Source organism: Perca fluviatilis, chromosome 8, assembly GCF_010015445.1.
Source record: "Perca fluviatilis chromosome 8, GENO_Pfluv_1.0, whole genome shotgun sequence".
NCBI lineage: Eukaryota > Metazoa > Chordata > Actinopteri > Perciformes > Percidae > Perca > Perca fluviatilis.
The window spans coordinates 39,260,389-39,288,377 of record NC_053119.1 but is presented as its reverse complement, the minus strand read 5'-3'; the positions used below and the strand labels follow the sequence as shown (position 1 = coordinate 39,288,377).

General features: G+C 42.7%; 1 protein-coding gene across 1 annotated transcript; it reads right to left on the bottom strand.

The window, feature by feature from the left end:
• Positions 1 to 150: 150 nt before the first annotated feature.
• Positions 151 to 27,989, bottom strand: pard6a (par-6 family cell polarity regulator alpha). The gene is made up of 6 exons (XM_039809314.1): positions 27,585 to 27,989; positions 20,285 to 20,507; positions 4,948 to 5,237; positions 3,335 to 3,460; positions 2,573 to 2,772; positions 151 to 1,676 (listed from the first exon to the last, which is right to left on the bottom strand). The coding sequence occupies exons 1-6, from the start codon at positions 27,663 to 27,665 to the stop codon at positions 1,379 to 1,381; spliced, it is 1,218 nt and encodes a 405-aa protein (XP_039665248.1). The 5' UTR covers positions 27,666 to 27,989; the 3' UTR covers positions 151 to 1,378.

Sequence of the window (27,989 nt, the reverse complement as noted above, 5' to 3'; positions counted from 1 at the left end):
TTCAAAGTAAAGTGTGTCATTTCTTTTATTTATACACATTTGAAAAAGGAAAGAAAACCTTATGTCAAATATAAGCCTTGAATTAAACCAGTAAGATGAATCATGATTATTGTTTGATATCTGATTTAGTGAAGAAAAAAGTATTGCAAATATTATTTAATCCCTTTATTAAATCCCCTTCTTCAATATATTATGTGATTTATAATACAATTAGGGCTCTATTCTGCTGTTGCAACAACCAGTGCAGCGCTGCAGGTCTATAGTAATACACTCTCAGCCAATCCCATCCTCAACATGTGTCCCGCTGCCTTCACATGTCTGCAGGGATTTAGACTTTCATTTTACAACTGAGTTGTCAAAAAGCAAGTAGTAGCTAGTTTGATTCTCAAAGATGACTCCATTATTGCTGAGCATTTGCTAAAAGTACCGTATTGACTTTGCTCCTGTTGATGAAATCCCCAGATTAGCAGCCCTAGAAACAGACGTGAGCAGAGAGAGTTTCAGAGTCAGGGAAATGGCAAACTGTTGCCGTGCTGCTGCCACTGACTGTTGTGCTGCCAAGAAAATAGAGCCATTAATGTTTCACTGGATGTTGTTCTTTCTTCGTCTCGTTGTAGTCAACGAGTCAGCCATCCTGCAGTTAACGGGATGTTTGGGACTGGTGCAACCCTGGGATAGAGATCATCTCTTTAACATCTCTTGACCTCAGACTTGACTTATGGCTAGATTTCTCAATCGTGTTGCTCTCCCAAAGTCTACATCGATTAGTTTCTGATGTCTACATGAAGCTTGATGAAGCATTCCCTTTACTTCCTGAGCCCACTAGTCGGCGCTCGCTGTTCAACAAAAGGGAAGCACAGTGAGTGGCCATTTGTTGAACCTTTTTTTCTTTAAACCAAGAGCGCCCCCTAGTGGGCTCAGAAGATACTTCATGAAACTGATGGATCATGAAGCTTCATTGGCACATCAGCAGGGCCACGCGGCATCTGCAGATGCAGAATCAAATTTTAAAAAAAGAAAAACACATCTCCACCCCAAGCAGAAAAACAGTCCGCTAAATTCTGCAGATTTTCATTCTGAGTCACAGCTGAAGAGATTGCGTTTGGGGTCGGGACATCACTAGTTCAAACATGATGGCATTTGAATCATCCTCTGGCGAATATAAATCCTTGTTTGGAACCTGACAGCTGACCTCAGCCACATAAAGAGTCAGTGTTGTTACGGTGTAGACTGGGAAACCCCCATGATGCACCAGGGCTGACAGAGCCTCACCTGTCCACAGGAACGGTCTGCGAGTCTTTAAAAAGGAAACGTGCTGACGGGACCACGGCCATCCGCGGTTGTCATGGTGACAGCCCATCTCATAGTCCCAGCCGTGTCACAGTGTGATGATGTTGCCGTCCTCTCTCATGCTCTCCTGACTGCTGCTGGGTGTGTGGGCGGGGTTTCCGTTCTGATTGGACGTCACCGGCGAGCTGTCGCTCAGGGACGCTCCGACGCTATTGGGCAAGGAGATGCTCTGTGGGAGGGGCCTGACCCCCGGGGAGTCCCTGTTAAGGTTGGTGTTGTTGCCGTTGGCGACCCGCTGGGCGTCGTAGGGCGTCAGGCAGTCATTCTCCAGAATCAGGTCGCCGTCGTCATCGTCGTCGTCACTGTCGCCCTCGGCAATGCTGTTGCTGTGGTAACAACAAACGACACGGAAAATAATAATTAAAGAATGGTTTGTTTTTTATTTAATTTTTTATTTTAGTGTGCAGCTGATAAGGTTGCAAAATTCCGGGAATTTTCAACGTTGGAAACTTTCCATGGGAATTAATGGGAATAAACTTGATTAAAACAGTTGAATGTCCTACCTATATTCGTCAATGACACGCAGAAATCAGCATAGGCTACTACATACTGGCCAACATTTAGTTTTTAAAATCCCGAGGTATTTTTTTCTTTTTTTTTAAATGGGGGGGGGTAATACATAAGCCATTGCTATTAACCTATGTGTGTTAATTGTATAACCCACTTGTTCTTGATAGGCTTGAAATAATAGAATTGATGGTTAGCTTAGCACGCATACAGCCATAACCATAGTAAATCAAAGGCAGCATGCTAGCTACCTGCATATGTTAAGCTAAAGGTCAATGGTTTGGGCTACTACTTAGCCTACTGAATAAAATGTGTTGATGAAAAACATATGTAGCAATATTTCATAATACTGAGGAGGGAATAATGCGTCCTGATGATATTGAACACAGCACTATCTGGTCACATGTCACGAGCCACAGCCAATCAACAGCGCTGAAGGCCGCTGCTCCGCTGAGTGAGCGCGGCTGTGTGTGGAACGAAGGCAGCAGAAATTACCAAAGTGTTTCTACTGAAGCGGAGAACGGTCCACATGATGCACGTTATGATCAAACAGAGTGTTCACGTCTGCACTTCAGTGCATAATCTGATGGTGTGACATAGAAGAATAGTTGTTGTAAGTACTTTAGACTAGTTTGTAAATGCTTCAGTCATTTGACTTTAGGTGCTACAGTGAAGTGCTGTGTGTGTGTGTGTGTGTGTGTGTGAGTGTGTGTACCTCGCAGTGATGGGGTTGCTCTGAGAGGCGGGGCTTGGCGAGTCATGTGACAGAGCCGAGCCGCTCGATCCGGCTGAGCCCACAGAACCCGAGTTGCCCATTGAGGTTTTGCTCCCACGATGCACCACGTTGTTCCTCTGGTTGGCGGGTTTGACCGTCACTATGAGGTTGTGGCTGTTGGCCACCATCATGTCTGTAACCTGAAATCACAGATAGATGATCTTAGTCCTGAAGAAAGAGGAAAACAACACTCCCAGGATGTCAAAGACAAAAGAATATCAGTTCCTTCTCCTTCAAGTCTGAAAAACTGATTTTATTAGATTAATTTTATTTAGATATTTGACTTCATGCTGCTCTTTTCTCCTCTTTTGATGCTGTATTGAGATCACAGCACTTAACAGCATCAGTTAATGCCGTGTTGGATCTTCGATCTGTTTCATTCATTTCATCAGCCTGCTGTACCTGAGGGCTCCAAAGCTATTTACAGATCACGATCATTTACCATGATTATTGACTGATTTTAGAGACAACATTTTTGTAACCTTAGATCAATGCTGCAGGTTTTAGATCGGTTGAATTAAGATGGAACAATGGATTGTTTTAGTTTAAAGTAATGGGACAGACTTCCCGTCACACTGTGTGTTACTGTATGAAGTATGCTGAGCTGGTTTCACAATAACAAATTCTCAGCTTTTGGTAACCCTGCAGAAAAAACAACCAATCCTCTTAAATATGTTGGCCGGTCTCCAGGAGGTCTTTTACCTGATCCAAAGATTTCCCCGCCACATCGATGCCGTTGACCTCCAGGATCTCGTCATTAACTCCCAGCAGCCCCGTGCTCTCTGCCAGCCCTCCCCGCACCAGACGGGATATGAACACCCCCGGGACCTACAGCAGGATGGAGAGAATATTACATCTATACACGAAATCTATGACACATACAGCATGTTATTTTTATATTTGCTATATTTTTATATCAATAACCTTATTTTTATGTAAGCATGTTGTCTGCATTGGTTTAATATACTGAAGAAACACTAACTGTGTTCATAGTCCTTCCATTAGAGATAATACTGATACATGATCCCAGGAATGAGATGGTCTAGTCAGGGTTGTGTTTAGGGGTGGCACCATTCTCCGAATCCACGATTTGATTTGACTTTTGATTTAAACATTTTAGAATTGAGTAGAATAGAACACACTTTGTTGTCACCAAGGGGAAATTTGTCTTGGGCATAGTGCTACAATATGTTGCTTCACAACACAAACATGTAACAGGAATCTCAAAATCAACAGACATTTTTTTACATAAAATAAAATCAACACAAAAACATAAGATCAACAAAGCATCTTAGGACATAAAAGAAGGACACACATGACTGTACAGACAATACGACATCTTTAATAGTGACTGTAATTATTAAAGTGCGAAGTGCAAAACGTGCTGGTGTATTTATTGCACTTTTGCTCTGTTGTGCTAAGATTTACCGTATAGTACTGTACAGCATGACAGACAAACGAATAAACGATAACTTTAGTCTGTTTGTTTTACATCTCCGCACAAGGAATCTTCTTCCTGATGGAAGAAGTTTGTAGTCAGGAAAGAGGGGGGGGGGGATGGTAAAATGGAACCATTCTGACCATTCTGAGCAGGGATGGCAACGTCACAATAGGAGCCACTAGATGGCAGAAGGGTTCTTTACAACAACACTATGAGTTTCTCAGAGTTTACGAGGTGCAGTTGAATGCACCATTAGTATAACAAGGTGCACTTGAATGCACCATGGAGTCTCGTCGGAGCCCACACGTTTTACTTTGGCCGCTTGTTTCTATAAATCACTAACTGAGTGACTGAGTTGCCACACGGTGACTTCAGGGAGGCAGGAGGGTTTTCTGTTCGGTTGTTTCTCTGTCACCTCCGACTCCGGCAGAGGCCTACCGCTAAGCTAACCATGTGTCTATGGCTGCATGCTGCCAGCCACTAAACTATGCTGTGACTGTTGTTGTTTTCTTCAGGCGGGGTGGAGAGATATAATATGCTGGGGGAATCGCCGATCATGCTTTTGATTTCGATAGTGGCAATCAAAAGCTCATTTCGTTCGATTTTAGATTTAAAATCAAAACCGTGACACCGCTGATTGTGCTGTATTTTTCAGTGGTTGCCTTTTTCACAATACATTTCTACTGTAAAAGTATATTATACATTTTTTTATATTTATTGCTTTGAATGCTGTGTTGTATGTTTTATCTACTTTAATTATTGTCCTGTATGACAACACCAACATTCATATTCACTTGTCATGCTTATTAACAATTAATACAACTTCAAAATGTAAATCTTGTATTCTTTACTGTAATGGAGTCATTTGTCTCACCTTCTCGACGCCCTGCTGTGTGACCCGCATGCTCACGCCGTCCCGGATGTAGAAGCCCAGGGGTTTGTGGGTACCGTGCTTGTGCAGTCGTACCCGCCGATGTGTCTCGGGTAAGATGTCCACGTCGATGATGGAGGAGATCTGTCGGAAGTTCTGCGGCAGGCCTATCATAAGGCCCTGTCTGTTCTTGGAGTGGGTGGAGCCTGAGCCGGGGGTGCGCAGGCCGGTCAAGCCCAGCCCCTTTTTACGCCTCTGAAGGGAGTTGGTGGCAAAAACTACCGGTTCATCCTCTTAAAGAAGACACAGAAGGATGGAGGCAACAGTTAGTTATTTGTATAAAAAACATTTCAACATTTACACTTTTACATTAAAGGGATATTTCAACAGTACACATATGATAGAAACTTCAAAATCCTGCTTGTGTACCTGTAGATCCTGGACTTACAGTACAGTAGTGATCGCACCCCCCATCGTGAAAATTTACTGTAAGTTACATGTATGTTGGGTGTTAGCAGCAGCAATACTAACTAGAGATGGTCCCAAACCATTTTTTGCTTCCCGATAACCATTCCCATACCTGAACTTGGGTATCGGTCAATACAGAGTACTGATCCGATACCAGCGTGTTAAAAATATATATTTTATTATGTTTCAACAGCTGTATACTACTATCCCTGTATGGATGCGATAGAATTTCTATCTTAGTTGCACACAACTCTTTGTGAAAAATGAAAAAACACAAACAGTGAATGCCACAGAACTTTCTTTTATTATCCAGTTTGACAGCAAGTCATAACGGAAAAAGTACAGAAATAAACTACTTTAAATATGTCTTCTTCTGGAGTACATTATGTGGTATTGGATCGTTGCATTAACTCCAATACTCGCTGATACCGATACCAGCGTTTTTGGCGGTATCGGAGGCTTTTCTGATACTGGTCCAACTCTAATGCTATCACAGCATACACCATGCACATAGTTTGGTAACTGATTGTTAGTGCAGGCCCCATGGCAGTGGACTTTCAAGCCCCTCGCTGAATGCAGTGATCAGATCAGGTTGTGGGAAGCTGCATCTGCTGTGGGACAGACTCACACCTTTCTCTCTATAATCAAATCAGGTGGAACAGCACATTTGAATGTTTTCCTTCGTTCTTGTTTTGGAGGAACATTAACACAGTTCAGTCCAAAAATATTATTCTCTGTATCAAATGTCATATCTGGATCCATATCTCTGAGCGTATGTGCACGGGGATATTTATGTATCCACATCCTTTTCTAATCCCACACTTCACCCTGTGCACACATCTCTTTCCGCTTTGTTTCTTTCTCTTGTTTGTTTTCCATATCTCTCTCTCCCTGCGCAGCTTCATCAGTGATGACTTCACCAAAAACATATCAGATGACCAGAGAGGTCAATACATGAATATACCTCACTTCTTCCTCCACTACTTCATCTCTTAAGAACACTTTCCTGGCTACTGCTAAAGTTTTATCAGTACAACAACACTTAGTACTACTAGTACAGTTATTGCTCAAACAGAAACTGTTTCTCAAACTACTGACAGTTAAACTTCACAATCTAGTTCTACTTGTACAAATGCTGCTACTACCATTAATACTTCACAAGTGACACGTATTGTTTTAAGGTGAACTTCTGATTTATTGTGTGTGTGTGTGTGTGTGTGTGTGTGTGTGTGTGTGTGTGTGTATATATATATATATATATTATATATATATATATATATATACACAAAATGTAATATTTTTTTCCCTTTTGGCCATTTTTGCAGTTTTTTTTTCTGCACTCTTGCCTAAACTCTAAGTTGTTGTCCATTGTCCCATCCTCTTTCAGTCACTCGGTTTTCTGATTTGTACTTGTCTGGAGACAGTAACTGTTAAATAAAAATCAACAATTCTTTTTTTCGATTATTAACTTATCAGAGTCGAGCATTGAATCGTTCTAGTGAGAATCACGATGCATCTAAGAATCGATTATTTTTCCCACCCCTACTGATAACCAACTGGCATTGGTGCATAATACTCCCTTCCTTTCTGTTCCACATTAAAAAAAAAATACACCAGCACTTTTTGCACTTTACACTTTAATTATGATGTCCTAAAATGCTTCGCTTCGTCATTTAAGTTTGATTTTAGAATGTTTTTTTCTGTTACATGTTCGTGTTGTGAAGCAACAGATTGTAGCACTATGACCAAGACAAATTTTCTCTCGGGGAAAATAAAGTGTATTGTATTCTATTCCAAAAGCCACTGGAACATCTGTACGGTTTGTCTGACAGCAATCTGAGAAAAGCCAAAGTGGAAGCAATTTGAAATAAGTACTGAACTAAAACAGTTTTTCTGTAAAACAGAAATCCAGAGCAGCACATTGATTAGTTTGTTAATGTTGTGCAAACGTACATTGTACTGAATTTATCAAGCTGACGTGGACGTGTTGAGTTTGCATCAACAGCAAATTAAAACAGAGCAGATCTAAAAACATAGAATGATGACTAATAGAACAGGCCTGTCTGGTAATAAAGGTCACTGTATGGCTTAGTAAGGATTCAATGCATCATATGACAAACTCTCTTAATCATATTTTCACAGCAATATTAGAATGTAATTTTTGTATCATCCGGTCTGAATGCGAGACTTGGACTGCAGCGATCACTAACTGTCCTGATTGATTAAAGAAGAATATCTAAATTGTGGAAGACTAGAAAGCTCCGTGTTTGAGTGAGCCGTGGAGAGGTTCAGACTCTGAAGCAGATTACACACACACACACACACACACACACACACACACACACACACACACACACACACACACACACACACACACACACACACACACACACACACACACACACACACACACACACACACACACACACACACACACACACACACACACACACACACACACAGGAGTGATTTCTGGGACTGCTGTGTGCTCTACTGACGGGGATGATCGGGGCCAGACTAAAGGTTTAAAGGGTTAATCCATTCCAGATGTGACTCGGATGTGATCCAATCATCCACTGATATCTGGCTGTATCCAATGTCTTATTTTTTTCAAAACATTCACAGCTTCTATTAAAATGAAGCTTCAATTGTCTGTCGTGATATTTTAGAACGTCATCACACACAAAAAAAGAAAATCCTCAATTTGAACAAAGTGATTCATCGGATTAAACGAGTTAGTCCTAATCGAGGCTTATAGCAACATTATGCTACGACAGAAACAACGCTCTGGAGTTATTTGAAAAGTCCGCCTCCAGAACTGGATCTTTATGTGTAACTGTGCAGAAACCGGCTTTAAGTAGATAGACATGCAAAATAAAAATAAAAAATCATTGATGTAAAATTTGAAAGTCAACGTTATGAATGAAGCTTCGAACGATACGGTACATCACACGTATATAACATCTGACTCACACAGGGGTGAAAAGCAGATGTTGAAGGGGAGACAGGACTACCGAGGTACCCACTAATCACTGAGAACATGCAGACTGGGCAGAGCCATTTAATATAATAAATGGAACACCTTTCTGTTTCTCTGGCCCGTCACATGACTAGGTGACAGCTCTCACACCCTCTGAAGCTCTGTGCCAGACAGTGGTGCTACACCTCACTTTATGTTGCTGTTGTGAAAACCAATCTTTCTACATGCTTTGTATCTGGTTTCGGTAGTAGTCAAACCTTCCAATGTTTTCCTGTAAGCAGTGCTACGAACAGAAAAATACTTTGCACATCTATAGCATGAGAATTAGGTCACAAGTGGCAATATAAAAATAATAGCTGGCAACGTTTTGGTACGAGACCTTCGTCAGGCAAATGGTGTTGCATACTATGAAGCTGTCTTTTGTAGGAGGTGGCTGCACCAATCACCTGCTCCACGTGAAATAAGGCATACATACTTAACATTCATTCACATTTCCATAGGTAAAGCTTAAACACAACACTTTATATTGTAACGATAAGATACCATCCCAAAGAAATATATGAATAGATTCTGATGTGGCTAAGCAGTGGGGCCACATCACAACCTCCACATGTTCCTGCATCGATCCAGGTCAAACACATGTAACGCCATAGAGACTGGGGTTACCATCCTCCCCTATGTACAGCCATCTGTTCTCACATCATCCACAGCCATACTGACACACACTGGACAGCCACACACGGCATGCTTCAAATACAGTAAGTAAGACTTTGTAACAGCTTTACAAAACTATTTTTTTGTTTCTATCACCATTGTACTAATTAACTGTTAAAACCTCACACAGTCTGTGTGCCAAACATCTACCACTCTGTCATTGTGCTTGCATGTTAAAAGCACAGAAACCGCCCAGACAGACATCTGTCTGCTGTATGCCTGTGTTGCTAGGAATCCTGAGCCAGACAAACCAACATGTCAGGCATTAGCCTCCTCGCCAGCCTTTGGAAACGATTTATGTAAAAGCTGCGTGTGCCTGCCAGCTGAGGGAGAACACCTGCTGTGATGTCAGAGATCAGGGCAGGGCCAACAGCACAGGTGGCTCACCTTCTGATCAGGGAGAGCACTGAGGGAGTCAGACAGACTGCTGAGAGAGAGAGAACATCCTGAGAGCCAGGAGCGTGTTACTTGTCGTGTACTTATTTTCTGATTCTGATTCTAATGGACTACAGAAATCCTAGTTGACTAAAGAGCAAAATGATCATCAGTGGACTAATGGACTCAGAGGGGGCAGCCCTAGAGATCAGAACATCCTAAACAAAAAACAAGTCTTACATATCACATATTGATTCAAAAGATAAAAATACAAGACAGCCTTCTGTGGTGCTGTATTGTATGTCAGGAATCAAAATGATTTACGCTGTGAGCCGACCAGCGAGAGTTAGTCAGTCTGGCTCCTGCTGGCAGCCAGACTGCAGATGGTCTGCAGCACGCCAGCACAACTACATTCTATCAGCACGTTGTACAACCGCATTCCATAAAGCTGAAGGGAATATGACAAACAACTTCATGTCATTACGTCATCTGTTTACCAATGATCAGACTATACATATCAACACATGCACCGACCAATTTTAATATGCTAATTAAAGGTAATTGTAAATTATATTTTCAATGGCTTCTGTGTGCTAACATTTACTCTGATTTTGGTCTTTATGTCCTTTGTGTTTTATCTGGGACCCTCTTTGTAAACTCTCTTTTGATATAAATTAAGTACTATCAACTCATTACAGATGGCATTGGCAAACAGAATAGTTTGCAGATGCATGTTTAAATTTGACTTTACATTTTTGACACAATATGCAACATCAATAAATGCAGTGGTGTGTAGGGATGGAGACTCCGGCCCTGTTGAAGGACCTAGGACTGCAGTTCTTTTCAGTGAGAGAGTCGTGGAGCAGTCTTTATATGAAAATTGTTAGATTCACTGACGGGAGTGGGCATCAGGTTCTTGCATGTGCATGTATGTATGTTTCTCTCCACAGTTTGTTGTCACAATGAATGAGAAAATGACAAAAAAAGCATGTCAATGAAGCATGTCACACATTAACTGCCCATTCTCATACTGGGCTTTTGTTGAGCTAGAAAGGAAGAAGAGCAGACAAAGTGAAGGCGGCTCCCTGCTGGAGACAAATACCTGACCTGCTGCATTCCTCATACCACATTCTTCCTGTCTGTCTGTCTGTCTGTCTGTCTGTCTGTCTGTCTGTCTGTCTGTCTGTCTGTCTGTCTGTCTGTCTGTCTGTCTGTCTGTCTGTCTGTCTGTCTGTCTGTCTGTCTGTCTGTCTGTGTCTGTCTGTGTGTAACACACTGTTTCTCTCACTGCATGAGTATGTTTATAACTCTATGAGAGCAGTATCCACCATTAATGTAAGGGCAAACCCCCCCCCACACACACACAGTCTGCATATAGAGAGTGTGTGCATTTCCGGACAGAAGCTCAGCATGAAGGACCAGACTAAAGCCTGGAGGTACAGACACTGCTGAGCCCCCCTCTAAACACACACACACACACACACACACACACACACACACACACACACACACACACACACACACACACACACACACACACACACACACACACACACACACACACACACACACACACACACACACACACACACACACACACACACAGAATCTGATTAACATTATAATCCATGTAAATCCTACAGTACAGCATCATCCAAAACAAAGGCAAAGTCCAAAGTCAAAATATTCTGTAAACTGTCCTGATATACACAACTGGTTTTAGCCTGGAAAACAGCGAGGTACATAAAGATAGTATTTTGTGTTGCGTGGGATTTCCTCCCACTGTCCAAAGACCAGGTTCCACTGATGCAGGCCAGGTTCACTGCTGACTCTAAACTACTGTAGGTGTAAATGGATGTCTGTCTCTATAGCTGCTTTCCTGAGGGAAAAGGGACCCCCAAAAGGTCCCTGATCAGAGGGTAGTACTTTCTGAAAGTACAGGGAGCTACAGAGTGGGGTTTTGTAGGGCTGACCGTTGCCGATTGGTCAAAAACACACACAGCCCGGCTGCTTCAACTCACCCACCGCTTCATTCATAAAATAAGGAAGTGCTCTGATATCGATTTAAGACCAATTCAGACAAAGGGAGAACATTTCTCTTTGTTTGAAAACTTTAAAAGTAAAGTTAGGCATTGCTGTCGGTTTCTAGACTCATTTTTAAAAGACTGAGTGAAAAAGAGAGATTGCGCAGCAGTGCTGTGAATAAGAGACACATTTTTGATGGTTTCACAGTGTTTATATTCTCTGAATTTTGCAAATAATTGTTAATTGACTTCACAGATTTCATATTGAAATGTGGTCCAAATGTTTCCGAGCTATAAAGTAGAGGATATCTGTTGCATTAGTCTGTCCGTGTGGCCTTCAGTCAGCCAACACAAGCTGCTCCGTGTGGGTTTTATGTGAAACTGGATTCTGCAATTAGATCAGAATGTATTCATGTTAGCATGTGTGTGTCTGTGGGAACCAATCAGAGGATTAAAGTCAAGACAATCTTGCTGGTTTTCACATTTTCAGAAGCTGCTGTGTTGATTTTAAACCTACATTTAAAATTAGGTTATAGTAAGGGTCAAAGTTATGAAGGTATAGTTGGTGTTTAGCTTTAGAGGATAGCTAATGAATGCTAACCATGAAAGACTCCTATAGAGACACACATATTAGAAGCTGTGAGTAAAGCCACATTCAGTTATGTATTTTTTGCACTGTGGACCCCAAAAGCTTGACAATGTATATTCATTATGTCAATAAAGATCTGTATTGCATAAGCCCAAAGAATATTAAAGTAAACATAATGAAAGGTGTATATGTTATAACTGTCGGGGCTCAGTTTATTGATATGAAGGCCGTTCTTCCCTGGCAGACTCTGAGAACAATAAATAGCTGCTGCCTGACAGAAAGTTAGGTAGACTCCTGCAGCTCACAGAGAGACAAAGACTCAGTGATGGATTAATAGTTATAGATAATCATTCACAATTTATCATTTGGATATCATCATGTTATCATCTGCCTCTGTGTTTGTCTGTCCCAGATGCATCATGGGTCTGTGATCTGCAGCTGTCATAAGCTTGTGTGTGTGTGTGTGTGTGTGTGTGTGTGTGTGTGTGTGATGTGTGTGTGCGTGCGCGCGTGTGTGAGTGAGTGCGTGCGTGTGTGTGTGCGCCTGTGTGTGTGTGTGTAACAGTGATCTCTCTCTGTAGTGCCCACCATCTGGAGCCCAACAGGCTGCCATATGGCTGATCCAGTGCAGGTCTACGATGGGCTGGTGTACAATGGAGAGAGACAGAGAGGGCGCGACATGAAACACAAGAGCACCCTTCATGCTAAGAGGGGGAGATATTAACCCTTACCACCTACTCACAACAACAACAACAACAACAACAACAACACCTGGGAAATGCAATCTCACGCTTCCCTTTGAGAGATGAAAGTGTATTTTTCTCCCCACAGGTTACCAAACCGTTATAAAGCCTCTCCACTGTGTGTCATTAGGCTACAGTTAATTAGGGAGAGCTGGGTGATACAATGATACATGAAAAATTTTGATTGGATTTATTTTCCTGTATCATTTCTATCGCAATGTCTTAAAGAACCGCGTTTCCACGATATTTACTTCATTCGCATGGAGCTATAGTGAAGGCCAAGTGGACACTCACTAACCTGTCCTGCCTACAACACACAGCAGGAAGAGTGCTGCTGTTCTTTATTGCATCATTCATATTGAATATATAACATATCAGCCCACCACACACTATAAATTATAGTAGGAAATGCTGAAAGTACCATAAACAGTGTTAAAGATGAATTTTACATAAAGAGGATTGAAGTATTTTCATTAGTGGCGTTTTCTGCAACCGCGACCATCATGTCGTTACTGCGTGACCGACTTAATTACAGTTCAACTAGTTTAGTATTTCCTGGTTCACGCCTGTCAGGAACCGCACTCTGATCCAACCTGGTAACCGCTCAGTGCCACGGCAGCAGCAGCCGAACTGTGGACAAATATCCGGTCAATTCAAATCTCCATCTTCACGCAGCATCACTTACTGCACCTTTAAAACACACCTCCGTTTAGAAAGGATGAGTTGTACTGACAAGCACGATCATCCCCAGACGATTCACCAACAGGGAAGGATAGGAGCTAACTATAGGAAAGTTTCTCTTTTTCTCTGCATCAATACATCTCCTCCTCATTGATACTCTCCAGTCAGTGTGAGGAGTGCCAACACTTTCCTGTCTTCCTTATGTCCTATACTGTATCAACTCATTCCAGTTTGACTCAGTTCCTCTCACTGTGATGGCAGAGTACCAAGACAGAAAACCTCTTCCTCTCTGCTCTCAGATTCTCTCCGTCTGTCTCCCTCCTCCCTCCGCCCCTGCATCTCGCTGCTTGTGTATAAATATTTGATTTCCTCGTCCTCTCGTCGTGCTGTACACAGATATTTTCAGCCAGCTCTCTATCTAGCGGAGAGATACTTGGAGATTTCAGTCAGAGGACCGGGGGGAGCATCTCACAGCTGGAACATCATATAAATACATCTCTACACACATTTATAGACACCAGCATGTCAGCCGTATGCTGTGTGTTCGTTTGTCTGTGCGTTGGTCCTATTTCTGTGGCACCCTCTGCCCACCCCCCGCTTTTCCTTCTGTATCTCCACCTGCTCGTTTCCTATTTCTGTCTCTCTATTTTTCTTTTACTTTTCACTCACACACACACACACACACACACACACACATACACACACACACACACACACACATACACACACACACACACACACACACACACACACACACACAGTACCTTTCCCCAACAGGATGAAGCACTAATCTGCTGTCGGCTCAAGAACTGAACTGACTAAAAATACTTCCCCAGCGACGTCATTGATTATTACACCAAACATTACTGCTACTTCTAGTTTTATGTTTGCAGATCCATCTTCAGCCTCATGCTAACATTACACACAGACTCTGATCCAAGCAGCAGGCTGTTCTCATGAACCATTCATAAATATAGCGATGAGTATTTATGCACTGTAATATCCGTGAGATATCTTACAGATTGTTGTGCACATGTTTTTCTACGATATCATACGAACCCATTCATGACAATGGTTAAAGTTACTGTCCTCAGTCAGGAAGCAGCAGGACAGCACTGTGTGGCCTTCTGGATGATTCTACCTGCAAAAACTACCACTGTAGTAAAAAACTGTTACCATGGCTACCGCTGTACAGTAACACTAACACAGGATGAGGTGGTTACCTGGGATACCACTGCAGTCCTGAAGCAGGTAGACGTGATTCCCATACTGTATCCACACACACACAGATATGATTGATGAAGTCTTTTAGAGTAAAATAATCCCACTCAGTAGCTAATGGTTTACAACACCAGATGGGCTGCCATCAATTTCTCACCCTCACACACACACACACACACACACAATACTTTGAAGGCAACTGGGTCGGTGCCTGAAAGTATCTAAGTTCGGTTCCAAGCCCTATTTACAACCTCATAGATGTGACACATTCACTTCACACAGCAATATGTCCTGATGCAGTGCAATATATTATAACAGAGACACTATATTTTGCAATAACTTCTAGAGCTAAATCTAGAAAAAGCTGACAACTCTCAAAAGAACAGCATCGTCACCACTAAATGCCTCAGAGAGTCCTGCTGCATGACTTCAGCTGTGGGATGTGGCCTATAAACAGGAGGACTGCAGGGATGGAACAGAAAGGGATTGGGTGAGTAGATTGTTTTGTTTCAACTTCAAACCAGATTCCAAAAAAGTTTGGACACTGTACAAATTGTGAGTAAAAAAGGAATGGAATAGAATATAGATAACATATTGAATGTTGAAAGTGAGACATTTTGTAATGTCATGCCAAATATTGGCTCATTTTGGATGTCATGAGAGCTACACATTCCAAAAAACTTGGGACAGGTAGCAATAAGAGGCCGGAAAAGTTAAATGTACAGATAAGGAACAGCTGGAGGACCAATTTGCAACTCATTATGTCAATTGGCAACATGATTGGGTATAAAAAGAGCCTCTCAAAGTGGCAGTGTCTCTCAGAAGTCAAGATGGGCAGAAGATCACCAATTCCCCCAATGCTGCGGCGAAAAATAGTGAAGCAATATCAGAAAGGAGTTTCTCAGAGAAAAATTGCAAAGAGTTTGAAGTTATCATCATCTACAGTGCATAATATCATCCAAAGATTCAGAGAATCTGGAACAATCTCTGTGTGTAAGGGTCAAGGCCGGAAAACCATACTGGATGCCCGTGATCTTCGGGCCCTCAGACGGCACTGCATCACATACAGGAATGATACTGTAATGGAAATCACAACATGGGCTCAGGAATACTTCCAGAAAACATCGTTGGTGAACACAATCCAACGTGCCATTCGCCGTTGCCGGCTAAAACTCTATAGGTCAAAAAAGAAGCCGTACCTAAACAGGATCCAGAAGCGCAGGCGTTTTCTCTGGGCCAAGGATCATTTAAAATGGACTGTGGCAAAGTGGAAAAGTGTTCTGTGGTCAGACGAATCAAAATATAAAAGTTCATTTTGGAAAACTGGGACGCCATGTCATCCGGACTAAAGAGGACAAGGACAGCCCAAGTTGTTATCAGCGCTCAGTTCAGAAGCCTGCATCTCTGATGGTATGGGGTTGCATGAGTGCGTGTGGCATGGGCAGCCTACACATCTGGAAAGGCACCATCAATGCTGACAGTTATATCCAAGTTCTAGAACAACATATGCTCCCATCCAGACGTCGTCTCTTTCAGGGAAGACCTTGCATTTTCCAACATGACAATGCCAGACCACATACTGCATCAATCACAATGTCATGGCTGCATAGAAGAAGGATCCGGGTACTGAAATGGCCAGCCGGCAGTCCAGATCTTTCACCCATAGAAAACATTTGGCGCATCATAAAGAGGAAGGTGTGACAAAGAAGACCAAAGACAGTTGAGCAACTAGAAGCCTGTATTAGACAAGAATGGGACAAAATTCCTATTCATAAACTTGAGCAACTTGTCTCCTCAGTCCCCAGATGTTTGCAGTCGGTTATAAAAAGAAGAGGGGATGCCACACAGTGGTAAACATGGCCTTGTCCCAACTTTTTTGAGATTTGTTGATGCCATGAAATTTAAAATCAACTTATTTTCCCCTTATAGTGATACATTTTCTCAGTTTAAACATTTGATATGTCATCTATGTTGTATTCTGAATAAAATATTGAAATTTGACACGTTTTTATTCACAATTTTCCCAACTTTTTTGGAATTGGGTTTGTAATATCGTGCAGGCTAGCTTCTGAAACACAAAGATTAAATGACGCCATTCCTAATGCAACATGTGTGTGTTTAAGAATGGACTGTTTTGGATTTGATGCAGTTAAATGAACGGCCCTGCTAAACAGGATGTTAAAGCTAAACTGTATAATCTTTCCGTCAGACTGCAGTAACTCGGCCTGTGTGATGCGGTCTGTGAACAGATTTTTAGCTTTTTAACTGTGGGAACTCCACCATAGTTATTGAAAGCATTCTCAGGCTACATTTGAACCGCTGCGTTTCGGTTGTTAAGCTCAGTGCGATCTGCGTGCACCAAGTGTTTTTAGCTCCAGTAGAAGAACTAATCTCCGTTTAAACTAACACGCCCAAACCTCATATCTCATCAACATTCTGGTATACTGGACATAAACAGGAGGCAGCGTGGAGACTCCGCCCGCTGCTGGTAGTTGCCATGGTAACACTAGTAGCTTTAGTCTCAGAGAACGAGACATTGTGACCGATAAGACCCAATCAGGAGGAGAAAAGTTGGCGTCGGTGTTGCCAAAGGTCTCCGCTTGCGTTGAGACTGCAACACAACCCAGCAGATTCCAAACCTAAACGGGTCAGAAGTGTTTCCAAATGTCTCTGGTTTAGGGGCTCAGAAACACCAGAGCAGGGGGAATGAGAGGGGGAAACACCAAAGCAGGGGGAATGAGAGGGGGAAACACCACAGCAGGGGGAATGAGAGGGGGAAACACCAGAGCAGGGGGAATGAGAGGGGGAAACACCAGAGCAGGGGGAATGAGAGGGGGAATGAGAGGGGGAAACACCAGAGCAGGGGGAATGAGAGGGGGAAACACCAGAGCAGGGGGAATGAGAGGGGGAAACGTAGCAGAAGATCTTCCATTTTAAACCAATGAATTTAAACCAACAATGTAAATGTAGCCTTAGCAGCTCCTGGACAGTATGGTTTGGTAATCGTACTGTCCAAAAGGAAAATCTTTGAATAGCATTCAACCTGACCGGTATCAATCTGCCGCCCCTAGAAGATATCTAATGTTCTAGGCTTGGTGCCTCTGGCGTTGGCAGCCACTCTGTTTTTGCTCTCCTTCCTCCGGGCAGACACCACCGCTTCATAAACCGTTCCACCCCTTCTTTCTTCCCCAGTGCAGTGCTCAGCTTCAATAACAACTCCAAATGTTAAATGCATGGTTGTTGCCAGGTTAACTTATTTTTTAGGTTATTTCTCACATGCTGAGAGGTGTCATCTATGCACATTAGGGGTGGTACGGTTCACAAAACCCACGGTTCGGTTCGTATCCCGGTTTTAGGGTCACGGTTTTCGGTTCAGTACGGTTCTTGTTATTTTTTCTTTTAATCTTTAACACTCCAGAATATACATGCACACAGTGGCAGTTCTATATATTGTTTTATTTCATCATAGGTACCATGAAATCCAAAATGTTCCCACACACCAGACTATAAACGACGCTGGCGCATCCTACAGCTCCGGTCAGCCTCTCTCCCACTTGACATTTCTGCATGTGACGTGACGTGCAGCGGCACCCCACTCCACTTGAGGAGCGGTCGGCTCGGTGTCTCTCAAAATCTGACGAAAATCTTTTAAACTGACCTTTGTCGATCTGAAATGAAGACAGATTCAGCAACTGCATGGCCTATTTCTCGCTTAAAATGTTTTCAGAAACACGTTTCAGTGAACTATTTTAGTACAATATGAGATCGTATTCTGAACGAGCCGCCATGACAGTCTGTTTTGAAATTAGGGACCAGCCAGACCCATGTGACGCGATCGTCCAATCAGCTGCCATGGGTTGCGTTTGTCACGCCCATCCCGCTCGTCATTTACAGTAAGTGTTTTAACATAGGTGTATAAAGTGGGCACTACGGCAGTAAGAGGTTAGTGCAGCTTAACAGTGTACTGACGAACCGTGTGGTACACACATGCTCCGAACCGAGACTAGCGAACCGAGCGGTTCGGGGTTTTTTCTGAACCGTACCACCCCTAATGCACATGCACTTCAAAACTGAATTAACTGAATCAGGCGGTTGTCGGCCCTATTTATACTGTTTTTACTGTCCTCTAACTTGTACGCTATGTTCTTTAACATACTGATGCTGTCCGTCTGATCTCTTAAGGTTAGTACGGTAGGGTTTAATTCTAATGTGGTTGCGATTGCATATGGCAAATAAACTTGACCTGGTTGATTTCCTCTCGTTCTCTCTGTCCCAAACATCTTCCCCTCCCTCTCTCTCTCTCTCAGACCACTCCGTTCATCTGATTAAACTAGCAGCTGGCTGTGATTCGGTAGCAACAATAGCAGCCTGCTAAGCAGCAGATTAGCATCATTACATCATGGGTTATGCAAGACACAAAGCCACAGCATGAGAAGGTGTGCTGGGAGACAACAACACGTCAGTAGACAATAATCAGTCAGATAATACATGATGGCGTAGAAGTTTGTTTTATCCCAGCCAACAGAAACATCCTTCATGTGCCACAGAAATCATTCCTGACTCGGATATGAATTCTTTATTATATCCAACTCACAGTATTTCAGAGTGATAAATAATAGAGCCAGCTAACATATTTATCTGCCGCAAGTGGAAATGACTTAAACGTCTCAAAAAGCAAAGTGTTTTTTAAAAAAGCGGTTCCTGCCGTCCGGCGATTACCTGCCAGAAGATCAGCGCGGTAAACTCTGATCAGCAGCAGAGTCTGTGCACGTGCATAGCCCTACTGACGTGATCCAAACCGCTTCCCCCCCCATTTTGACTGGAGGCGGTAAGTTACCGCGCGGCGCTGTGAAAGCCTCTTTAGGTGATACACAGATAGCCTAAACCCTGAAAGAAACTTCAGGTTTGACCAAAATCTAAGACTGGCATAATCCGATTCCTCCTTTCTTCAATATTTATTTAATCTATCTATCTATCAATCAATCTATCTATCTATCTATCTATCTATCTATCTATCTATCTATATATATATATATATATATATATATATATATATATATATATATATATATATATATATATATATATATATGTAAAAAGTGCTGCTACATTCCCCAGCTGCAATGAAGGAGCAGAGACTCAGACATGGAAACGTTGACCAATCAGAGCAGACTGGACTTTTTCAAGAGGGGGTCTTAAAGAGACAGGCGCTAAAACGGAGCGTTTCAGACAGAGGAAGAATAAAGGTACATTCAGACCGACAGTAGGGGGAAAATAAAGTGTTTTTGAACATTAAAGCATGTAAATATGTTGTAGGAGAAACCCAAAATACAAGTATGAACCTGCAAATGAGCAGAATATGGGACCTTTAAGAGAAAGCGGAGCAGACTGATCCTGAAAGCCACTTTCTCCCACCTTTTCTTCTTTACTAGCGCAGTGCCTGCTGAAAACTCGCCTGTTTGCTTGTCCTTCTGTGTTGCCGCTTGCAGCTTTCTAAAACATTTTCTCTCCATTGCGCCCCTCAGTCTGTCTCTAACGGTCTTACCTCTCTTGGTTATGATAATGCGGAGCAGCGGATTGGCTGACGAGACAGCTTTGTGGAAGTTGTCGTCATTGTTGATGGGAAGGAGGTCTCCGTGGACGTCGGCGTATCCCAGCAGCACGTCCACACCGGGGATGCGATGGATGGTTTGGAGGAGGCGGTAGAACTCCTGAAAGCCCGCCGGGCCGTTCCTCTTCAGGGCAAAGCGGCGGTATTCTGCCTCAAACTGAAGAAGACAAGGACCTCAAGTTAACACACTGTCAGCTGAGACACACTAGATCATATCGCTGTTTACAGGTCACAGTTTCACTCACACATGCTGTGCTGAATGTGTGTGTCTTGCTGCTACCACTAACATAAAGAAGGAAATACTCTCAGATACTTACAGTCAGACAACACTGCGGTAAGATCATGTGGCCGGGGTTAGAAACCCTGCTGACCCCCCAGGCCTCATGGTTGCACAATTCTTCAACAACATTTCTGAGAGAGCACGTATTTTAATGGCTGACTAATAATAAATCACGCACATGTTGGTCCTGAAATAACATTACAGTAAGTAAGGCATTACACATAGGCCTACCTAATGACACATTTTCAATAGAAAGTAAAATACAACTTCCCACACAGAAACAGACACAGTCTGTCTCATAGATAGTTACTTTACATGCTGAGTATGTTAAATGGTATAGCCGATAATAGACCTGAATACCTTTTTTCAATGCCTTTGCATTACTTTGGAAAATGTAAAAAGCAGTTTTTTCTACAAATCTTTTTTTATTTATTTAACAAAGCCAAATGTTAAAAAACTAAAAAACAAACAGCTCCAGTGTACATTTGGAAATGTTGATTTAAAGTGCTCATATTATGCTTTTTGGCTTTTTCCCTTTTTGTGTTATATTTTTGTGCATGTTATAGGTTTACAAAGTGAAAAGGCCAAAAGTCCACCCCAAAGGGATTTACCATCTCCAACAGAAAACACTGTTCACCAACTGCTCCAAACAGCTCTATTGTAGTCCAGCCTTTACTTCAAAAACCTATTCTGGTACAACCTCTAAATACAATTATGAACCTGAAAATGAGCATAATATGAGCACTTTAAAATCAGGTCAAAGAAGACGTAAGATATTTGATGCAAAGTTTCGGTTTTTCTTGACAGTTTTCTAAGAACTTGTGTTGTGTCTTTCACTAAGACGGAAACTTTACTGTAGGTGTCCTCTCTCCTAACAAAGCTTTAGGTGTCAAGGCTAACCCTAACCTTACATTTCCACACACTCTGTTTTTCACCCTAACCCTGTGACACATCTGAACTGGTAAGTAGTCTTAAGTGTTTCACCTTCTTCTCTATAATTTGAGGTCAGTTTGCTTCCATCAGTAAGGAAGTTTAACACCGAGGTACCTCTCTTTACAAACAACCAGTCAGTTTGCCATCTATCCTCTTCAGAGCGTGTAATCACCATTCTTTGTTTTCCCTGTCGTACAGCCATGCCGTACTCACTGCTGCTGTATAAAGTATTGACGTTTTTCACTCCGCTGTCAGTGAATCTCAAAGCATTCTCCAAACAGTAAGGAGAAGAAGCATTATGTTGGCGAGCCTTGTCACATACCTCACGTGGATGTAATTATGGTGAACACTTGTTGTGACAGCATTCAGTGACTTCAGGGCCTGAAGCACGCCCACAGTTTTTACATTTTAAACAAATCTCCTCTTGGCACACGATGCCGTCCTGCAGCGTCGCTACAGCTACCGTGATCAATACAGAGATAGGAGTGCTGCTTTGGGTTGTAGGCCTGAGCTTTGGGCACGATGGGGAGAAGTTGGACATGACTCACCAGTGTTTCCTCTATGTTGATTTTGGAGTGGCGGCCCACCATGGCAAAATTTCTGCCGCCACGGTATCAGAAATAGGGCAGACGGGGGGGGGTTGTTGTTCAGACCTGCCCCCATTGCTAAGAAAAAATCCTTACACAGATGTGTATCCTGAGGCTGAGCCACTGTGCTTGTGTTCAGGTTCAGTCAAAGGCATTTGCAGTAAATTAAGGAATTAGATCATAACAAGTAGCTCCACAGTTACCTCTGGTGGAAAAGGTTCTGCTTAGTTAAATCTAAATGACCCAACGCTGGGCACAGCGGGAGGGGCTGTAGCAGCAAACGGCAATGGACTCAGCGGAGTGATATTGAGCAGTGTCAGGATATACTGGCTACACTCTACACCTGTATACATGTGATTGGATGTTATTAGTGAGCTGGTGAGCCAAGCAGCTGCTAAATGAGCCACGGATGGTGAAGCGTGAAGGAAACAGCTGATGCTCAGCAGTAGGGCTGGGAATTAGATTCTGATTCACAAGGTGCCGATTCGACTACATTTCCGATTCGGTATCAATTAGGTTCGGTAAATTTCAGTTACAGTACCAATTTATGCATGCATTAAATATTTTTATACAAAGCACTAGGTTAATGTTTACATTGAGAATTAGGAAAGGTATGTTTTACTTAACAGGACTAAAACAATATATTGCAGCTGTGGACGACAGCCAGACTACAGTTGAGTTTAGCCGACAAAAGTTGAGCATCATATGGCGACGACCGTTAAGTTAAGACACCAAAACGACTATTTTATTCATGTATCAGATTACTCAAAAAAGATTGATTTTAATTGAAGAATTGATTATTTTAAGTTCTGCGTGAACTAATTCTCTGTTCAAAGAGAGCTAAAGCTGCTCAGCATCGGTCTGGTCCTGCTACAGAGTCACAGTGCAGCCTGCAGTAGGCTTTCAGCTGGAGTAAATGATGTGAAGATAGAAAAACACTGGCATTTGAAAATATGCAAACTGAAATTCCGCAATGTTTAGCACACAACTCTAACCATGGCAAAGTGAAAGAGCAATGATGCTGTTAGTGCTGTGGGGAAAACTGTTAAACAGAGGACAGCCAGCATTATACACACCACTTCAGACACCTTTGTTTCTTGACATTTTATTCAAGCAGTGATTGGTCGGGGAATAGAGCCCAACCGATATATCCGCGGGCCGATATTATCGGCCAATATTAGGCATTTTCCAAACTATCGGCATTTATAATGGCCAATAAATGAATATTTAAAATTTAAATAAAAACGGACAAAAACACCCTTTAACCATGTTATGAGAGTTGGCGTTGCATAGTTTGTCCCATATATTGGCCAATATATCAGATTTTTAAATCACCAAATATTTGTATCAATATCGGCCTTAAAAATCCTTTCTCGGTCGGGCTTTATTGTAGCCTGGCTCCGCCCTCCTACGTACTTACGCTTAATCAGCGAACAGAGGGAGTGGCTGAGAACGATGACGTTGAGGCCGTGCGGTAGAGTCGCGGCGGAGAAAGATGCGAGCGAGCCATTCGGTCTGTTGTGGCAACGCCACCGAATATCCAGAAGTTAAAGCCCGAGCAAGAACGATCTTTGCTGAATTGTGTTGGTGGCCATGATGTTGTGGCCCTCCTCCCCTCGGGGTTCGGGAAAAGTTAGATTTTCCAGCTCGCTCTGTTAGTGGTGAAGGAATTGGCTACGGCTAACGCTAGCGATGCTAATGCAAATAGCCTTGACGGTCTCCCCTTTTGTTGCGCATGCGCATGACATACGTCACGACCAAACGTTAGCGATTGGTTATGGCCGATCCAGAGTGGCTCTGGGCAGATCCAATAGTTTTAAACTTCAACAGAGTCCCGCTTCAAGGACGTTAACACTCGTCAATGGAGAGAGGCCAGACTCTACATATGAAATGTACCAGTCTGGTAGGACCAGGCTAGCTCTATTGGGGACCAACGTGTAGTCTGTCACGTCTCTGACACAGCAACAGTGGAGCCAGGTCCAGCCGCCGTTGCGCCTGCAGTCCGAACGTGTAGTGCTGCCAGCGGGGGGTTGCCGCCGGGGTACACTCAAAAAAACACTGCGGGCCTCGGGCAAAAATTTCAGACCGACTTAACTTTTGAGGAAGTGTAACCAGGGATCAGACTTGTGGGTGTGTTTTGAGGAGGTGTGAGAGTCCCGTACAGGAAACAGGAAACATCACTGCCTCTATCGCTGCCACAAGAAAGTTTTAACAACACCAAACACAAGCTCTGAGTATGTGTAATAGCTGAATGTTTCCTGCAACAACAACAACTTGCTATGTCTCGCTCGTCTCTTTTCTTTCTCTCTCTCCTGTGAAATGAAGCTGCCTTCAAGTGCTGTCGGAAACGCAACATCTGTAAACGGACTGATAGAAAACACTAATTGTGAAATATAAAGTGTACTTGTGCTACATTAAAGAACACAAAAAGGACGTCACACAAAACACACAACCCTGCAGCAAATCGCCCGATCGCTTTTTTTTTTGTCTGAATGCATCGTAACAGAGAAGAAGATTGTGTAGGCTGAATGCCAGCATCTGAAATGCGGTCGGGTTGGACCTGTTCTCAGCTCATCTGTTCTGTCCTTTCAGGGGACAACATGTCTATTGTTGTGTGGAGCTGGCATGACAGGTACTGCATGTGTGCGCCTACACTTTACATCACACAGTGTTGCACAATCTCACATGCCTCATCTCTGATCCATTCCTGTGCACCGTGCTCTTTTAAACATTTGCACAGTCTTCTTTAAGGTACATTCTGGACATGTAACTCACACAGCTCCAATCTAACTTTCTTCAGTCTAAATATCTGATCTCTCTCTGGACTACCCAACTTTGTCACTCCTCAGGCAAAATGCCTGGACGCTGGGATGCATCAGATGCAGGAATTGCTTAATTACAGCATTTAGTAATTTAAGAGCGAGGCCTTACGTGATCAACAACATGATGTGATGTTAGTGCAGACACATGCGTATGATTGTTTGACAAAGTGTGTGATTGTAGCTCACGGTAAACATGTTGGTTTGGGCTGGGAGATGCATACCGGTTGGTCCTTTAAACCCTGGAAATACTTTAGTCTGGTAAAATGGATTATTATAGGAAAAGGCAGGCTTATATAATTATGTAAATAGCTTAACAGGACTGTTGCATAAACTCACTGTGTTGGTGTGCATTAAACAAGTGAATCAAGCCATTCTTAATGCAACAAAGGAACAGTAGCACCCTGTATAATTCAGATTAAGATGAAAACATGAATATGAATCACTAGTGTGATATGCTGCTAATCAGTTTAACAACGTAGCATTAACATACGCAGCAACCTCAAGCAGTTGAAATGTAATCAGTCACCTGAATGGATGACTTGCTGCCTAACTGTGTAAATAAATCCGTTTTTGGTCCAAATTATTAGAGTATAACAGTCTAAGTATGACTATGTGCCGGAAGAAGGCTGGACAGGCTCTGACTCCAAATCATTTCATCACAACTTAGACTTGATGTGAAAGTGGTGGATGAATTCCACTAATCAAACACTAGAAACCTGTATACCTGTACCTATAAACTGCTGCTACAGCAAGATGCACTAAGAAAATGATGCAGCACAAATGTGCTTAATTCCAAAATATTTACTTCAGTCACCACTCACCTCCATCTGAGTAAAGTTATGACACTGTGTTCAGCCTTATGCAGCTAATTATATGTATTAATAGTTTACTGGCAGCAATGACAAAGATGACAGATGTTTGTCATCTCCACGCTGACTCACATATGAGACACACCAACAGACAGTGTGCACAATATTCACAGTATACACAAACATAGCTTTTAGTCAGGACCTATAGTGTTTGGATCAAATGGCCTGGGGAAGTCTGCACTCCAGTTATTTCCACATGATATTTAATCCATATGTAGGTAAATATAAGACTGGGATCAGACTCGGTTTAGGCAGATAGGACTCGAATCAGGATTGGGGCCAAAAGAACATCCTAAAAACAAGCGTTTTTGTTTTGGGAACATCATTTTCTTCTCTTCCAGATGTGTGTTACATAGAGAGGCAGAGATGCTCGTTAGCAGTTCAGATTATAGAGAGTGACAGCACAATAGCGAGTTTTAACTAACTAACTACAAATCCTGCATACCTGCTGACCATATTTATTCTCGCTCATTAACTGTAGTCGACTCAAAAGTGACAGCAGGCGTGCTTCCTTCCACAGTGGCACATTATTAATGCATTCCTCTGTAATAAGTCTGTTGATGCTGGAGCTGCTCCAAATACTCTATATAGCCCGCTGCTGGTGTTCACACCAAGGGAAATGTAGTCAAAGAACATAGGGACACGATGGCTGTGCTGTCTCTGATGGAACTGTAAGGCCCAGCATTAGCAAATACATTAGAAAATACAATGAATAACTGCGAATAGATTCATATAAGGATAATAAATACTGACTGCATATTATCCCTTGCCTATAGTGATTTAGGTGTATATTTATTATAATTATATGAAAATTAAAACCGTTTTCACTAGGCCTGCCCTCTTTTGGTCTTTGTCGACTAAGATTTCTTTAGTCCATTTAGTCATTTTTTATGCTTTTTCATGCTGAATGATTTATTAAAGAAACGTGTGAGCACATATCTGGTAAAACACAATATTTAAAGTGGTGCTTTTGCATGATTATTTGTGGAGAAACTCAGTTTTAGATCTGTCCATGAAATCAACTGATAGGAGTGTAAGTCGACTGAGACTTTCTTCAATCCAGGACAGCCCTATTTATCTATCGGTCACACTCAAACAAACTTATCTATGTTTTGAATGTTATGAATGCACCTTAATATGCAAAGTTACAGCTGTCACACACATATTTCCTCCATTAGTTCCTCCAAAATTAGCCTCCCAAAATGAAAATACTCTGATAAAGTACCATTACTTCCCAACAATTGCACCACTTCAGTAGGCTACGGACACTGCGTAGGCCTGTGTGTATTTACAAAGTAAGTATAGCCTGCACTTAACACCTGGCCCACTGTATATTGTCTGTATACTGTGGTATATATGTAGACAGTAGCTACACATCACTGAAAGTAGTCTACAGTAGGCCATTAGAGTAACAGGCTGGCGGGACATGCAGAATAATTGAACGGGACAAAGGACAGCGAGACAGAGTATAGAGAGGCTGTTTTGACACAGAGAAGAGACGGAATATTTCGGAATTAAAACAGTGGTGGGGGTAGCCTGTAGGCCGCCTGTCATGTCAGCAAACCCATCGCTTTTCATCCGCTACAGAATATATTCCCCTGATTAGCAGCGTCGAGCAGTGAGTTTAAAGAGACAGCAGAGGGTTAATATGTAGCTGTAGTCTGTGGAGCGTTACCGTATCCTCTCATTATTAGCCTACCGCTTACATTATCAGTCGAACACCCCCCATTAGCCCCTACTCACTTTGCTCTTGACCTCCACCACACTGTCGGTGAGTTTGAACGGCGTCCGGTGCTGCTGCTGCGGCTGCGGCGGTCTGGACATGGTGCTCCCCGCTCGGCCGCTCTGCTGCTCGGCTCAGGCACTGCGGATAAAACCCATCCACCGGGGCTATGCTTCTGTTTCCTCCTCGGTCCTCGGTTAAGCGGAACAATCCTTCAGAGAACCGCAGCGCTCATTATTTCACCTGTTTATGTTCTTTTCGGTTTTCCCAGCTCTCGTTCCTGTGTTTGTGTCTCGTGCCGTGCCGTGCTGTGTCAGAGCGTTTACGACACGGACAGGAAAAACAACAGAGCGCTCGCGACAGGTGGAGTCCGGTAAATCCAGTGTGGGATGTGAAGTGCCGGTGTAACCCGTCCTCCCGCTGCT